The following is a 16,319-nucleotide window of genomic DNA, read 5'->3' as shown; positions in this document are numbered from 1 at the left end:
TCTCAAACTGCAAAGTGTAGGCAGATGGTTCCATCAACTAAGTATTTTTTTAAAATGAAATTCCATCGCCAAAAAAAGGCTCAGGAACAGTTAAGCATAGTAGCAAGACATCACCAAGACTTTGAAAAGTCCTGGATGGAGACTGTTTCCTTGAGAAAAAAGTGGACATCCACTCCCAATGTGTTTTTTGTGAGAGAACACGATGGGATCACACTGAATCAGGACACTCCCATGAGGGAGAAGATTAGGACAGTTTAGGGTATCTTTACAGGTCCGAGCAATGGACAACCTTTCCTTTTGTTCACTGATGGACTATGTACGCATTGAAATGCAGAAGTTGGAGTTGGGGGTAGTGGAAGGGTCTTGATCGGGTCCTAGACACCTCATTCAGATGACCTGGGGATCAACAAAAAGTCATTTTTTGACACTGTCGACTCAGTTTGAAACCAGAGTCCTTTGGGTGAGACGTTTCATTTCACACTGCTGAATAATTACTGAGGACTTTTCAGTCAACACGAAGAAGAGCTCTAAACCCACATACATAAGAGGTGGAAAACAAAAACTGACACAAGAGATGCAGACTGTGTTTTAAGTGAACCAATTTCATATTCTGGGCAGACAGAGCTGCTACTGGAGAGCTACTGTTCATGCTAAGTTTTTTTGAATCCAGTGTAGTTCCTGAAGGGCATTCATGAGGTGAGAAATCTGCAGAAAGAATTCATCAGAATTACAGAGATAAAGTATATGGACTTAGCATTCTGCATGCTCCATCCTTAGTCAAGCTTCATGCTTCATGTTTACCTACCCTCTTTATAGCCATTTTCTGTCCACTGAGCTTTGACGAAAGCTGCTGCTTCTTCTGAAAGAGGGGAAAAGGGAAAGGGTCAAATTAATTCAATATATCCAATCATCAACAATTAATGCATACAACTGAAAAGCATCCGCAAGTCAAGCAATTTCAAAGAGACATCTAGTAAGAACAAGAAGTGCAGGCAAATTGTAAACTAATCATAGTTCATGAGGATAATTCAATAATGAGGAAGAATCTTACAAAGTTTAAAAGAAGACTGCTACTTCGATTTATTTGCAAGGCTTTATGCTGCATAAGGTGAATCAGATTTAGTCAAGAACAGAATTGAGTATAAATTCCTCCTAAGTTACTTTTACAGGTATCACTGCACTAGTAAAGTCAAATGTGGGAAAGCGCCATCTTTTTAGCATAGCTGCCTCCATTTTTTACCTGTTGTCAGTATGTTTAGACTGTGGTTCACTGGAATCCTGCTAATGAGGATCCCAGTGACTGTGCGCTCTACTCTAAATTTGGTTGCTGGCAAACTTTAGACACTCACAATTGGCATACTGGTGCACCTATGCAAGTTCCTAGTATATGGTACTAGGTACCCAGGCCACTGATATCCCAGGCATCTCCCACGGAATGCAGCAAGTATTGTCCCCCCATGGGAGCCCATATAAACCCTGTCTGCAAGTTTGCCACTGCAGTCTGCGTGAAACGGTGCATGCACCCTTTCACCAATGAACCTGGTCACTACACTTGGGGGGGAAGGACAGGACGGGGTAAACCCCTGCATGAGCACGGTGCACCTACAGAACCCTGGCCAATTCCTGGACTCAGTAAGTGCAGGGAATCCACCTTAATGTATTTAATAGACACTAGTCAACACAATTGGTCCAACTACATAATGGCTTCTCAGAACCTAGGCATGTTAGAATCACGCAACTACACCAATTCCAGTGTTAGTTGCATGATACCATGTATACTGGGGGTTCCTTAGATGATCATCCAATTCTGCTTGTGCAGCTTTACAGGGGTATAGAGCTGCCAGCCTGCGTTGCTGATGGCCCCAGACACTATTCTGTCCTCCTGGTGGTGACTCAGACCGGAGAGGCAGACCAAATGATTTCCTGTAAGCGAGAGGTGTGACCACCTCCCCCTGTGTACTAGGTGTCCAACGGCTGGAGTGAGGTGGCCTCTGAGCGCCACCCGACTGCTTTTTAGGGCACATTTGGTGCCCTCCTTGCATAATCCAGTTTGCACCAGTTCAGGAACCCCCAGTTCCTACTCTGGAGAGAAACTACACAGAGGACAGTGGAGTGACAACCCCTGTGTCAAACTCCTCCCCTAGGGAGATGCACAGAGCTCTATCTGGTGGCCACTTGATTCTATTGTCTTGGAAACAAGATGGGCAGAGTCCCCTGGGACCATCTGACTGGTTAGGCCAGGTAGATAACTTCCCTGAATCCTCTGACAGGTGGCCATCCCCCTTTTAGGGATACTTAAGGGCTTCCTTGCAGCTGGGTCCTCAAATTCGTCGAGCAAGACTCTCCAAGGAACTCTCTGCAAGACATCTGCTCCTGGCCTCTGGAAACGCTGCTAGTCTGCTTTGGAACTAAAACATCTGCTTCTAGTGGGTGGGTTCCCACTGCAAGATTGTTTCTCCGCATCCTGCATGAATTCTGTAACATCCAAGGATGTGCATCCTATAGGGTCACACGGACTCTGTTTGCACCTGGAAGCAAGAAGGAAACTTTGTTCGAGTGAAGGAGATGCTCTCCTGAATCCACAGGTATCTCAAGAAAACGTCATATGGTTGGTGGGGTCTGCTGTCCCATGGACATCTGAAGACTATACTTCACCAGTGGTGAGTCTGTGGCTTCCTGTGGGTCCTGCTTGCCTTCTAACCAACTTGGGAGTCTGTGGGGCCCCTGCTACTGCCACTGGACTGGAACCTGTAGGAAGTTTGCTCTGTATGTACTATTTCAAAGTAAGAAATAGCATGCACAGAGTCCAAGGGTTCCCCTTAGAGGTAAGATAGTGGCAAAAAGAGATCATTCTAATGCTCTATTTTGTGGTAGTGTGGTCGAGCAGTAGGCTTATCAGAGGGTAGTGTTAAGCATTTGTTGTATACACACAGGCAATAAATGGGGAACACACACTCAAATACAATTCCAGGTCAATAGGTTTTTATATAGAAAAATATATTTTCTTAGTTTATTTTAAGAACCACAGGTTCAAGATTTACAAACAATACTTTAAATGAAAGGTATTTCACTTAGGAACGTTGAATTAGCAAAATAGCATATACAGTTTTCACACAAATGGCAATAAGCTATTTTAAAACTAGACACTTAGTGCAATTTTCAACAGTTCATGGGGGAGGTAAGTGTCTGTTAGTTTTGCAGGTAAGTAAACAACCTACAGGGTTCAAAGTGGGGTCCAAGGTAGCCCACCGTTGGCGTTTCAGGGCAACCCCAAAGTTACCACATCAGCAGCTCAGGGCCGGTCAGAGTGGTGCAGAGGTCAAAGTGGTGCCCAAAATGCATAGGCTTCAATGGAGAAGGGGGTGCCCCGGTTCCAGTCTGCCAGCAGGTAAGTACCCGCGTCTTCGGGGGGCAGACCAGGGGGGTTTTGTAGGGCACCGGGGGAACCACAAGTCAGCACAAAAAGTACACCCTCAGTGGCACGGGGGCGGCCGGGTGCAGTGTGCAAACAGGCATCGGGTTTGCAATGTAGTTCATTGGGAGACCCAGGGGTCTCTTCAGCGGTGCAGGCAGGCGGGGTGGGGGGTGGGTGGTCTCCTCGGGGTAACCACCACCTGGGCAAGGGAGAGGGCCACCTGGGGGTCGCTCCTGCACTGGAGGTCGGATCCTTCAGGTCCTGGGGGCTGCGGGTGCAGTGTCCTTACCAGGCATCGGGTTCTTAGAAGCAGGCAGTCGCGGTCCGGGGCAGCCTCTGAATTTCCTCTGCAGGCGTCGCTGTGGGGACTCAGGGGGGTCAACTCTGGCTACTCACGGGATCGCAGTCGCCGGGGAGTCCTCCCTGTAGTGTTGGTTCTCCACAAGTCGAGCCGGGGGCTTCAGGTGCAGAGTGCAAAGTCTCACGCTTCCGGTGGGAAACGTGTGTTCTTTCAAAGTGGCTTCTTTGTTGCAGAGATGCTTCTTCCTTGGAGCAGAGCCGCTGTCCTCTGGAGTTCTTGGTCCTTTTAGATGCAGGGTAGTCCTCTGAGGCTTCAGAGGTCGCTGAACCCTGTGGAACACGTCGCTGTAGCAGTTCTTTTGAAGTGGGGAGACAGGCCGGTAGAGCTGGGGGCAAAGCAGTTGGTGTCTCCATCTTCTCTGCAGGTTTTTCAGCTCAGCAGCCCTTCTTCGTCTTAGGTTGCAGGAATCTAGTTACCTAGGTTCTGGGAGCCCCTAAATACTCAATTTAGGGGTGTGTTTAAGTCTGGGGGGTCTGGCTACACCCTCTTTGTGCCTCCTCCCTGAGGGAGGGGGGCACATCCCTAATCCTATTGGGGGAATCCTCAAGATGGAGGATTTCTAAAAGTTAGAGTCACCTCAGCTAAGGACACCTTAGGGGCTGTCCTGACTGGCCAGTGACTCCTCCTTATTTTTCTCATTATCTCCTCCGGCCTTGCCGCCAAAAGTGGGGCCGTGGCCGCAGTGGGCGGGCAACTCCACTAGCTGGAGTGCCCTTGGGTGCTGTAACAAAGGGGGTGAGCCTTTGAGGCTCACCGCCAGGTGTTACAGTTCCTGCAGGGGAAGGTGAGAAGCACCTCCACCCAGTACAGGCTTTGTTACTAGCCACAGAGTGACAAAGGCACTCTCCCCATGTGGCCAGCAACATGTCTGGTGTGTGGCAGGCTGCTAAAACTAGTCAGCCCACACTGGTAGTCGGGTATGGTTTCAGGGGGCATCTCTAAGATGCCCTCTGGGGTATATTTTACAATAAAATGTACACTGGCATCAGTGTGCATTTATTGTGCTGAGAAGTTTGATACCAAACTTCCCAGTCTTCAGTGTAGCCATTATGGTGCTGTGGAGTTCGTGTATGACAGACTCCCAGACCATATACTCTTATGGATACCCTGAACTTACAATGTCTAAGGTTTTGCTTAGACACTGTAGGGGCATAGTGCTCATGCACCTATGCCCTCACCTATGGTATAGTGCACCCTGCCTTAGGGCTGTAAGGCCTGCTAGAGGGGTGACTTAGCTATACCTATAGGGAGTGTGAGGTTGGCATGGCACCCTGAGGAGTGTGCCATGTCGACTTAGTCATTTTATCCCCACCAGCACACACAAACTGGCAAGCAGTGTGTCTTTGCTGAGTGAGTGGTCTCAAGGGTGGCATAAGACATGCTGCAGCCCTTAGAGACCTTCCCTGGCATCAGGGCCCTTGGTACCAGGGGTACCAGTTACAAGGGACTTACCTGGATGCCAGGGCGTGCCAATTGTGGAAACAAAGGTACAGGTTAGGGAAAGAAGACTGGTGCTGGAGCCTGGTTAGCAGGCCTCAGCACATTTTCAAATCATAACTTGGCATCAGCAAAGGCAAAAAGTCAGGGGGTAACCATGCCAAGGAGGTATTTCCTTACAGAACCCCTATGCACTGTGACTGTTGCACTTGCCCAAGCATGTTGACTCTTCCTCCTGGAGATCTTCAGGCACCAAGATGCCCCGGCCTCCAGCACTCTGCAATGTTAAGATCAGCCCTTGTCCTGCAACTCCTGCGACTTCTGTTTTGTTGTGCTGGTAAGGCCTCCTTCCGACTCCCTGGGTACATCGTCTGTGGGTCACTCGGGGGCTTCATCGATTTCTGCTGGCCTTCCTGTGAGCTGAGTGCCAGCTCTGACTCCCCCTTCTGGGTAGAGTCTCCTGGACCTTGCTGGTCCCCAAAACATTGCCTGCATTACTGCCTGACTACTGTGGTATTGCGTTTGCTTTAAATTCATCCTAGATAAGCTTCAGCTGCTCGCCTCAGCTACTCCTAGAGTACTATCACTAGGGGTTGCCTGGACTCATTATAGAGTGCCACACCATATTGTACACCATAAACTGAGCCAGCCTCCTACATCAACAATACTACATTTTTTTTTACTTTTTAAAGCAGAACTGCTCTTCTGTTGCAACGTTAAAAATCTAATGAAGATAACAAATGAAAACGAATTCAAACAAGAGGTTGAAATACAAAGCATTATTGTTGAACTACTAAAGAAATTAACTAAACACCTTTTGTTTAAAAAAAGAGAAAAAATACTGAGCAGAACAGATGGTGGGTTGGCCTGGTTGACTGTAATGAATTTAAAGACAGGAGGTGGGAGATATGTCTCAACTTATTTGACAGACTGATAGTGGCATCACAGTTTTTTTTTTTTTAAACCATTCCTATCTGTGCACTACCATTAAATAAACATGTAAATAAAATATATGTATAAGCACTCACAGAAGAAAGGCACCACTGCTGCTAAAAGATTATGGTCACAATAATACTGGAGACATTTGTATTAGTGCCTTCAGATATTATTCCCGAAAGCTCTTGCATAGTCCATTTCGTAATTAATTTTAATATAAATTTCCTACTTCCTTGATGGTGGATAAAATGGGTACTAAAAATAGTGTTTCCATAAAAAGAAAAGATCAAAATTCTCTGCAGTGCTTCACGTTTCAGGCAAATAAGTTGAAGCCCTGATGCCTAATCATGCACCTCATTCAAATCATGGGAACAGTCATGCACAGAGAGGTTAGAAAAGTCAGCTGCAGTATCTTATTATGAGCCGCCATTATTACCTTAATGAAAATTATTTGGGAATAAGTATCTTCTCTCTAAAGGAATATCATCAGTGATCTGTTCAAGGGAGACCCTAAAATAATCTGCCACATCCCCCTAAAAAGGAGAGCTAAGTTGCTCTGGTTGCCTAATTTTTGGTAGCAGCAGTACTGCCAACCGTCCATCTGTATGAATTTTGCCTTCTCTGTCCGGAGGAACTATCAGTATAAAAGCAGAGCATGACTCTTTGTAACTGCAGACATACCAAGCTTAGTCAGAGGTCAGCCATTAATACAAGGGGTCCTGGTCTGGTGGTATAATAAAGAGCTACAGAGCAGGCTAAGAAAGAAGACCTGCTTCAGTGCTTGTGGGGCTATCTCCCCTTTCCAGTAGTACCTTTCTCCAGTGGATCCCAGCTTGCCGATCGCCCAAGGAAGGCCATCACCAAGCAGCGCTCCACTCCACTAGACACCGGGGATTTATTTTTGTAGCAGGGAATGGCCCCATAGGCAAGTACTCTCCCCATTATGGCGTAATTATTTGACCGTTTTCTGTCCCATTGCCCTTGGTTTCATAAGTTCCTGTCACTGGCACTAGCCCAGCCACACATGTGGTGCAGCAATCATATCAACAAAAAGTGGGGCAATGCTAGGTTGTAGGAAATTTGTGGATTCAGGAAGTCTCCATCACAGAAATGTAAAGAAAATGAGTGATTTCATTCAAGTTTGAGGTTGACAACATGTAGGAAAGAAGTAATTTTGAGACATACCCTGTAATTCACATGCTAGTATGGGTATCAACTAATTTAGAAATATGTAACTAACCATGCTTCTAAATTCCACATCTTGTGCCCACTTCGGAAATACATAGGTTTCCTTGATAACCATTTCTCACTATTTATATTTTGCCATATGAATCGTGCTATACCCGGTACACAATGAAAAACCATTGCAAGGTGGAGCTCAGTTATTGGCTCTAGTTAACCTTGTGTTCTTGGAAAACCCACAAACCCTATATGTCTCCACAACCGGAAGGGTCTAGCAGATGTTATGGTGTAAAGCTATTGTGAATCAGCCATCATTATAAGTTACAAATGAAAACGTTGTCACAAATGCCCATTTTTATCTACTAATTGACTTTTTTTTTTTTTTTTAAACACACTTAGGCCCTCATTATGACTTTGACGGTCTTTTCTTAATACTGCTGAAGCCACTGGCACCAGAAGACCGCCAGTGCTGGCAGACTTCCTCCTGCATATAATGGGTACTGCCGGACTTCCGCCACATTTTGGGCGACAATCCAGCAGGAGCCATGCTGGCAGACGGTGGCGCTCTAGCATTGCTACCACCTGCAGCCCCCCTCAGCCAGACACCACCAGCCATATTCAGACCATTAATACGACCTGGTGGTGTCCTGCTGGCGGTAGCAGCAACCCCCCTCTTCCTGTTCTCTGTTGGACGACCTCCTAGCTGGACAAGGTAAGTTAGGCGTTCGATAGGGGAGGGTGAGGGTTGTTGTGTGTGGTGTCTGCCTGTGCATATGAATGTGTAGCAAGTGAATGCGTCTGAGAGTGTGGTGATGTATGCGTGATTGTATGCGTGTGAGTGAATGTGTGTACGAATGTTGCAGTGAGTGCGTGCCTGCATGTCAGTGTGTGTGTGTGTGTGTGTGTGTCAGTATGTGTAAGTTAATGTGTGTATGGATGAGTGTGAGTGGATGCATGTCTGAAAGTGGAGGTAAAAGGGTGTATGCGTGGTGCGTGTGGGTATGTGTGCGTGTATGCGGGGAGGAGGGCGTTGTGTGTGTATGGGGTGGGGGCACTGAGTGTTATATGTGTAGGGGGTGGGTGGTGCTATGTGTGTAGGTAGGTGAGGGGTGCTATGTGTGTAGGTAGGTGGGGGTGCTATGTGTGTAGAGGGGTTCAGGTGATTGCTGCCCGGGGGTGGTGGGGGCATCTATCATTGGCAGGGAAGGAATTCTCTATGACCATTAGCCCAACTGCCATGGTTTTCGTGGCGGTGCTACCGCTGCAGAAACCATGGCGGTAGGACGGCTCATTATGCCGCCGCCGGTACTCTGTGGACTGCTGGGTCACAGATGTACATCTCCGGCCCAACGGTTCATACCGCCATGGCAGTATGAGTGGAGATGAGGCGGGTTGGCAGCAGCCAACCCGGGACACTCATAATGTGGCAGTATACACCGCCAGCCTGTTGGCGGTGATACTGCCACATTTACCCTGGCGGTCAAAGACTGACAGGGTCTTAATGAGGGCCTTAGTTTCCTTTGGGAAAACCTTGAAGGAACTACACAAATGACCCTTTGCTGAATTCAGAATTTTGTCTAGTTTTCAGAAATGTATAGCTTTCCGGGATCCACCATGGGTTTCATATCCATTTCCACCACAAAGTGGAAGGAGGTTTAAAACACAAAACATAGGAAATGTGGGCTACCTCCTGGTAAAAAGTCAAAACTGTGTTAGAAAGGAAAATTTTACTTACCCAGTAAGCATCTGCTTATGGCATGTACTGCTGTAGATTCAAATGCTATGCATACTCCTGCCTTCTAGTGTCGGGTTCGGAGTTTTGTAAGTTGTTTTTCTTCAAAGAAGCAATGTCGAGTCATGGGATCGAGTGACTCCTTCTTGGTGATACTGCACATGGGCATCAACTCCTTTGTTAGATTGTTTTCCCACAGGTGGGTGAGAAAAGGAGTGTACAGGAAGTATAGACAAAGCTGTCCATTCAAATGTAGCTACATATGTACAACTATATGCAAGTATTAAGTAAATGTATGTGGTGTGGACCATGTAGCTGCCTTACAGATGTCAGCTATCGGTAGGTTTCCAAGGAAAGTCACAGTGGCTCCTTTTTTCCTAGTAGAATGCGCTCTTAAGAGTGACAGGCAGTTGTCTCTAATTTAGATTAACAAGATTGTACAAATTTTACTATCCATCTAGCTATCCTATTTTTGGATATTGAGTTGCCTTTGTGAGGTAGTGAAAAAGCTACAAAGAGCTGTTTGGTTTTAATAAAGTCTTTAGTTCAGTCAATGCAAAACATTAATGCATTGTAGGAAGTTGGCTCTGTATATACTATCTCAAAGTGAGAGATGGTGTGCACAGAGTCCAAAGGTTCCCCCTTTGAGGTTGATAGTGGCAAAATTAGATAATACTAATGCTCTATTTTGTGGTAGTGTGGTCGAGCAGTAGGCTTATCAGAGGGTAGTGTTAAGCATCTGTTGTACACACACAGGCAATAAATGAGAACACAAACTCAAAGACTTAACTCCAGGCCAATAGGTTTTTATATAGAAAAATATTATTTTCAAAATGTATTTAAGAACCACAAGATTCAGAATTCAAGCAAATACATAAATTGTAAGGTACTTGGCATAGGTAAATATGGAACTTTGAAGTAAAACAGTAATGTACGCAGTTTTGGCAAAAATTGAAATAAGCTATTTTAAAAGTGGGCACTGCAAAAATCAACAGTTACTGGGTGAGGTAAGAACAAGTTAGTTTAGCAGGTAAGTAAAGCACTTACAAGTTCAGTCTCCAGGGCATAGGCAGCCCATCATTGGGGGGTCAGGTCGACCCCAAACACCCAGCACCAGCAACACAGGGTCCGTCAGGTGCAGAGGTCAAAGTAGGGCCCAAATAACATAGGCGCCTATGGAGACTAAGGGTGCACTGGATCCAGTCTGCTGGCAGGTAAGTACCTGCGTCCTCGGGGAGCAGACCATGGGGTTTTGTAGAGCACTGTGGGGGGTCACACACAGGCACACAAAATACATCCTCAGCGGCACAAGGATGGCCGGGTGCAGTGTGCAAAGTAGGTGTCGGGTTTTTAGATAGAAATCGATGGAATGATCCGGGGGCCACAGGAGGGGTACTCAGGCCAGCCACCGACTGGGCAAAGATGAGGACCGCCTGCTGGTCAGTCCTGCACCAGTAGTTTGTTTCTCTCGGGCCTGGGGGCTGTGGGTGCAGTGCTTCTTCCAGGCGTCGGGTTCTTTCTTACCGGGCAGTCGCGGTCAGGGGAAGCCTCTGGATTCTCTCTGCAGGCGTTGCTGTGAGGCTGCAGGGAGGTCGTCCCTTGGTGCCCACATCGGTGGAGTCACCTGGGGATCCTCTCTGCAGTGTTGGTTCTTCTGGACACGAGCCTGGGGCGTTGGGTGCAGAGTGTTGGGGACACGCTTCCTGAGTGAGACTGGAGTCCCTCTAAAGTGTGTTTCTTTTTGGATGTTCAGACAGAGTTGCTGTCCTCAGGAGTTTCTTGGTCCTTTGGGTTGCAGGGCAGTCCTCTGAGTCGGCAGAGGCTGCTGGTCCTGCTGGATGTGTCTCTGTGCAGGTTCTTTGAATCTGGAGACAGGCCGGAAGGGCTGGGGAGAAAGTCAGTGGTTGCCTTCATCGTCTCTGTGGGGCTTTCAGGTCAGCAGTCCTCCTTTCAGGTCGTCAGGAATGTTTCCTGGGTTCAGGGTCACCCACCCCTAAATACTCAATCTAGGGGTGTGTTTATATCTGGAGGGCAGTTGCCAATGGCTACTGTCCTTGAGGGTGGCTACACCCTCCTTGTGCCTCCTCCCTGTGGGGAGGGGGGCACATCCCTAATCCTATTGGTGGGAATCCTCCAAAGCAAGATGGAGGATTTCCTAAGGCAGGGGTCACCTCAGCTCAGGACACCTTAGGAGCTGTCCTGGCTGGAGGGTGACTCCTCCTTGTTTTTCTCATTATCTCCTCTGGACTGACCGCCAAAGGTGGGGGCTGTGTCCGGGGGGCGAGCATCTCCACTAGCTGGTGTGCCCTGCGGCGCTGCAACACCAAGCTTGAGCCTTTGAGGCTCACCGCCAGGTGTTACAGTTCCTGCAGGGGGTGGTGTGAAGCACCTCCACCCAGGACAGGCTTTGTTCCTGGTCACAGAGTGCACAAAGGCCATCTCCCCATGTGGCCAGAAACCTGTCTGGATGTGGCAGGCTGGCAGAAACTGGTCAGCCTGGCTTTAGTATGTGGGCTGGTTTACAGGGGGCATCTCTAAGATGCCCTCTGTGTGCTTTTCTCAATAAATCTCACACTGGCATCAATGTGGATTTACTGTGCTGAGAAGTTTGATACCAAACTTCCCAGTATTCAGCGCAGCCATTATAGAACTGTGGAGTTTGTGTTTGACAAACTCCCAGACCATATACTCTTTATGGCTACCCTGCTTTTACAATGTCTAAGAATTGGCTTAGACACCGTAGGGGCATACATTTTATGTAGCTATGCCCTCACCTGTGGTATAGTGCACCCTGCCTTAGGGCTGTAAGGCCTACTAGAGTGGTGACTTACCTATGCCACAGGCAGTGAGTTGTGGGCATGGCACTCTGAGGGGAGTGCCATGTCGACTTAGTCTTTTTCTCCCCACCAGCACACACAAGCTGTGAGGCAGTGTGCATGTGCTGAGTGAGGGGTCCCCAGGGTGGAATAATACATGCTGCAGACCTTCGAGACCTTCCTTGGCCACAGGGCCCTTGGAACCAGGGGTACCATTTACAAGGGACTTATCTGTGTGCCAGGGCTGTGCCAATTGTGGAGACAAAGGTACAGTTTTAGTGAAAGAACACTGGTGCTGGGGCCTGGTTATTAGGGTCCCAGCACACTTCTCAGTCAAGTCAGCATCAGTATCAGGCAGCTGCAACTGGGGGGTAGCTGCAACAAGGGGCCATTTTTCTACATGCATGTTTAACATGTAAAGTGTGTAGGGCTCTTGCTGCTACTGAGCCAGGCTGCGAAAAGAAGACTGGTATTTCAATGGACTGGTTAATATGGAATTGGGAAAACACGTTAGGGAGGAACTTTGGATTTGTGTGAAGGACCACCTTGTCTTTATGAATCTGGAAGAAAAGATCTTCCAAAGTTAGGGCTTGGAGCTCACTAACACGTCTGATTGATTTGATAGCGACTAAGAATGCCACTTTCCAGGAAACATACTTAAGAGGGCATGAAAGAAATCGTTCAGAAAGAGGGCCCTATGAGCTTAGTGAGCACAATATTAAGGTTCCAAGATGGTGCACTCGACATTCCGAGTTTAAGGCCTTCCATGAAAGCTTTGATGACTGGGATTCTGAACAAGAAAGTATGTTGTATGCTCTGTAGATATGCAACTATAGCTGTAAGTGAATGAAAGTGTAAGCTAATTTTGCTTTCTGTAAGTGGAACAAATAAACAGTGTCTTGGGACAGTTGCTTTAACAGGATTAATACCTTTGGGTTGGCAGTAGCATACAAAATGTTTCCATTTTGTAGCATAACATGCTCTGGTTGTGGGTTTACGAGCTTCCCTGAGAATGCCCATACATTCCGCAGGCAATCTTAAGTAACCAAACTCTATGACTTCAGGAGCCATATTGCAAGGTTGAGTGACTTGAGATCTGGATATCTGATCTGACCTTGATTTTCAGTGAGACGGTCCGGCCTGTTGGGGAGCTTCTCGTGGCAAACTACTGAGAGGTCCAGAAGTGTGGTGAGCCATGGCTGACACGCCCAAGTAAGAGCAACAAGGAACATGGTGGGCGATGTCTGCCTGATCCTCTGAACCAGAAATGGAATGCGAGCGAGAGATGGAAGAGCATAAGCAAATATCCCTAACCAGTTCATCCATACAGTATTGCCCTTGGATAGAGGGTGTGGGTACCTGGAGGCGAAGCTTGTGCCTTTTTGCATTTTCTGCTATAGCGAAAAAGTCTATCTGAGGAGTTCTCCATTTTAAGAAGTATTTTTGAAGGACTTGTGGATGGAAATCCCATTCCTGGACTTGTTCCTGCATCCTGCTCAGCAGGTCTGCAAAGTAGTTCTATCCTGGGAGATATTCTGCCATCATGTGAATGTGGTGATGGAGAGCCCACTTCCATACTGCCAGAGAGCTGCAACAAATGGTACGACCGTGTCCCCTTTGTTTCTGTAGGTAATACAGGGCTGTCACGTGGTGCGTGCGGACTAAAACAACCTTGTGAAACGTCTGATGGAGAAAAGCTTTCAGGGCCAGAAACACTGCCTTAAGCTTGAGGTAACTGATATGTAGGGATTGGTGACTGAGGTCCCATAGGCCAGGACTATGAGATCTAGAAGTAGAGCGCCCCAACCCACCAGTGATACATCTGTGCTCAGAATGACCCAAGGCGCAGGGTCCAGAAAAGGCCGAGCTTTCAACAGGTTGGTGGTGTTCCACTATTGAAAACAGCGGTGAGTATGGCAGTCTAACTCTAGATCTTCCAGGTGACCACGTGACTAAGACCACTGACGAGACAGACACTGCTATATGGGACGCATGTGGAGTCTGGCCCAGGGAATGATGGCAATACAGGAGGCCATCATCCCATGGTGGCCGGTAATTTTTGGAGGGAGGGGGCGGGCAGGAAGCACACTCACACTCATTCATTCACACACACACATCCATTCACAACACTCAACATTCAAACATACATGCACGCACCAAACATTCATTTAAAAAACACACACACATTTACCTTTGGGTCGGAGGTCCCAGGATGGTTGGGACTGCTGCCTTCCCTCTCTTCCCAATGAGGGAAGGCAGCAGTCCCAAATTCGAGACAGAGTGGGATGGGGTCAGTGAGACTTCTGACCCAATCCCACTCAGTGACCAGGTGTCACTGATTGACACTTGCCCTAGGTGCTTCAAGGCTTAAACCAGAAGCGCCCAGGTCGGAGTCATTGGGCAACGCTCTCCCCCCCCCCCCCCGTCACCAAGGGGGAGGGCCTTGAGGCACCTTTGCTTAGCCGAGCAGGTCATGCCCATAGGAGCTGTGACCTCTTCAGCCCAGCAAAGTTCAGCTCACTCCTGGCTGCCTGACATGAACAAGAGTGTCTGTCAGGCTGACCTTTGCTGTTAGAGATTCTCGCTGAGGGCTCATTACCAGACATGCGCGTTGAGGGTGCGTTTGCTAGGAAGCTGCTTATGTGTTGCCCTTCGTAGGTGATGCAGCTCTAAACTAATTGTTGGACACACCACGGAATGCTGCTGTCTTGGCTGGAGCTCAGGCTTTGGAACACGAATGCTCCTTGGTTTTCCCTGGCGATGAACTTCCTACTTTACCACCTGCGGAAGTGGAAAATTTCCTGCCTTTAATTATTACGGATTAAATTGGCAATATCCCAAACAACTCTGACTTTTGAAATTCAGCCTTTTTAACGCCACAATTAACATTTTAAGTTGCCCTTTTCTACATATGCTCAAGTGTCTTAACTTATCATTATTGACATTCTTATATATATGCCTTAGGTTGAATTTTAGTATCTTTTATACGAAATTAGGCTATGAACTACCTTTGAACCGGCAAGGGGAGGGTGTTGTGTAGCCATTTTAGTTATAGCTTCATATATGTTATTTTAGCAAACTAGGCCTGCCGCTGTGCACTTTAACCTAGATATATTTTATTCAGCTTTGTTTTTTTATTTTAACAATAGCCACATTTGCGGTCTTGTTTTATTTTCTCATCTAGCTGTTCTTTGCCCAGGCCAGCACTGTGTTCTTAAACAAGACATTTCTTTCACTCTGTGATTTTCTCAAGGCTGCAGTAAGATAGGTTGCCGGCAAACATGGTACGCTATGTCTCTAATGTTCACAGAAACATACACACTCCTATGTGGGGATCCTTTCATGGAACATCAGCTGTTTTATTATAAAACCACTACTTTGACAGAGGGAGATTCCAGCCGAATGACCACAACTGTATGCCGATTGCTTTGCTGCAGCTGCTTATGTAGACTACAGGTCTCTTGCTCAGGTCTGAGAGATGATGTCTTCCCAGGGGAACCTGAAGGGCAGAATGGTGAGCTTAACATGCTGTGCTCTAATACAGCCTAGGTAGGAGTTACTCCTAACAATTTTAGTAACAATATGGTAGCGTTATTTTTATGTTTCACTCTTCTTGTCACAATTTTAATCCTGTTATGCTTCATCGTCCTAGTTATTGCAATTCATGATTTATTATCTAAGATGCCGTTACTTCAATCAAACCTTATTGAACTATACACTGCCTCGGACTGTCCTTGCATTTGTGAGACTAATGTAACAGAGAAACGGATGAGATTTAAGTGACCACGATTTCCCTGAGGATTCATTTGTGTCATGCGCTATATTGCCCAATCATACCTGCTCTTGGGTAGAGATGAGGCACTGCTAGTTGGCCGTAGCAAAACCCAGATTCAGCCAACAGGTGTTACCTGTAGTGGGTTCACACTCAGTCCCCCAGACTGCAAGTGATTCTGACGCCCGAATCCAGTAGTCTCATTAGGATAATGAGAGCCTACGCGACAGCGGGATCGGGTCATATGTGTCCCATGGATCTGGGTCTTCTGTGTCCCATCCAAATCTTCCCCAGTATGAACAGGGTGACCCTGAGGCATCAGATCTCCTGCAGTAGGTGAGGCAGGTGAATGAGGAGGGGAAGGAGGTGGGGGAGAAGCAGGTGGTAGAGAAGGTGGACCGGGAGGTGGATCAGGAGGCGAATGGGGAGGAGAAGGATTGTGAGGTGTGCTGGCAGCCTTTGTATGTGGTGACCTTCTTTGGAGGTGGAGAAGTGTCCAAAACCTCTTGGAAGGACAATTTCCTCTTCAGGGTAAAGGGGTGGGGAGGGGGATTTGCAGGTGGTGCAAAGAGTTTCTCGGTGGTCGGGGGAGAGGCACAGGTTACGCACCAGATGTTGGTCTCTGTGGGGAAATGTTGTGTGGCACAGAGGACAGAAATGAAACAGTG

General features: G+C 47.4%; 1 protein-coding gene across 5 annotated transcripts in view; it reads right to left on the bottom strand.

Annotated features, from left to right (window-relative positions):
- Positions 1-16,319, bottom strand: part of LOC138261016 (methyl-CpG-binding domain protein 1-like) — a 1,081,642-nt gene that overhangs the window by 348,794 nt on the left and 716,529 nt on the right. For all 5 annotated transcript variants that reach the window (XM_069209617.1, XM_069209616.1, XM_069209620.1 and 2 more), the window contains one exon: positions 806-859. In XM_069209617.1, the coding sequence (XP_069065718.1) occupies positions 806-859 (54 nt within the window). The remainder of the gene's footprint in view (positions 1-805; positions 860-16,319) is intronic.

This window comes from Pleurodeles waltl, chromosome 10 (assembly GCF_031143425.1).
Source record: "Pleurodeles waltl isolate 20211129_DDA chromosome 10, aPleWal1.hap1.20221129, whole genome shotgun sequence".
NCBI classification, from domain to species: domain Eukaryota; kingdom Metazoa; phylum Chordata; class Amphibia; order Caudata; family Salamandridae; genus Pleurodeles; species Pleurodeles waltl.
This window is presented reverse-complemented; position numbering and strand designations above follow the sequence as displayed.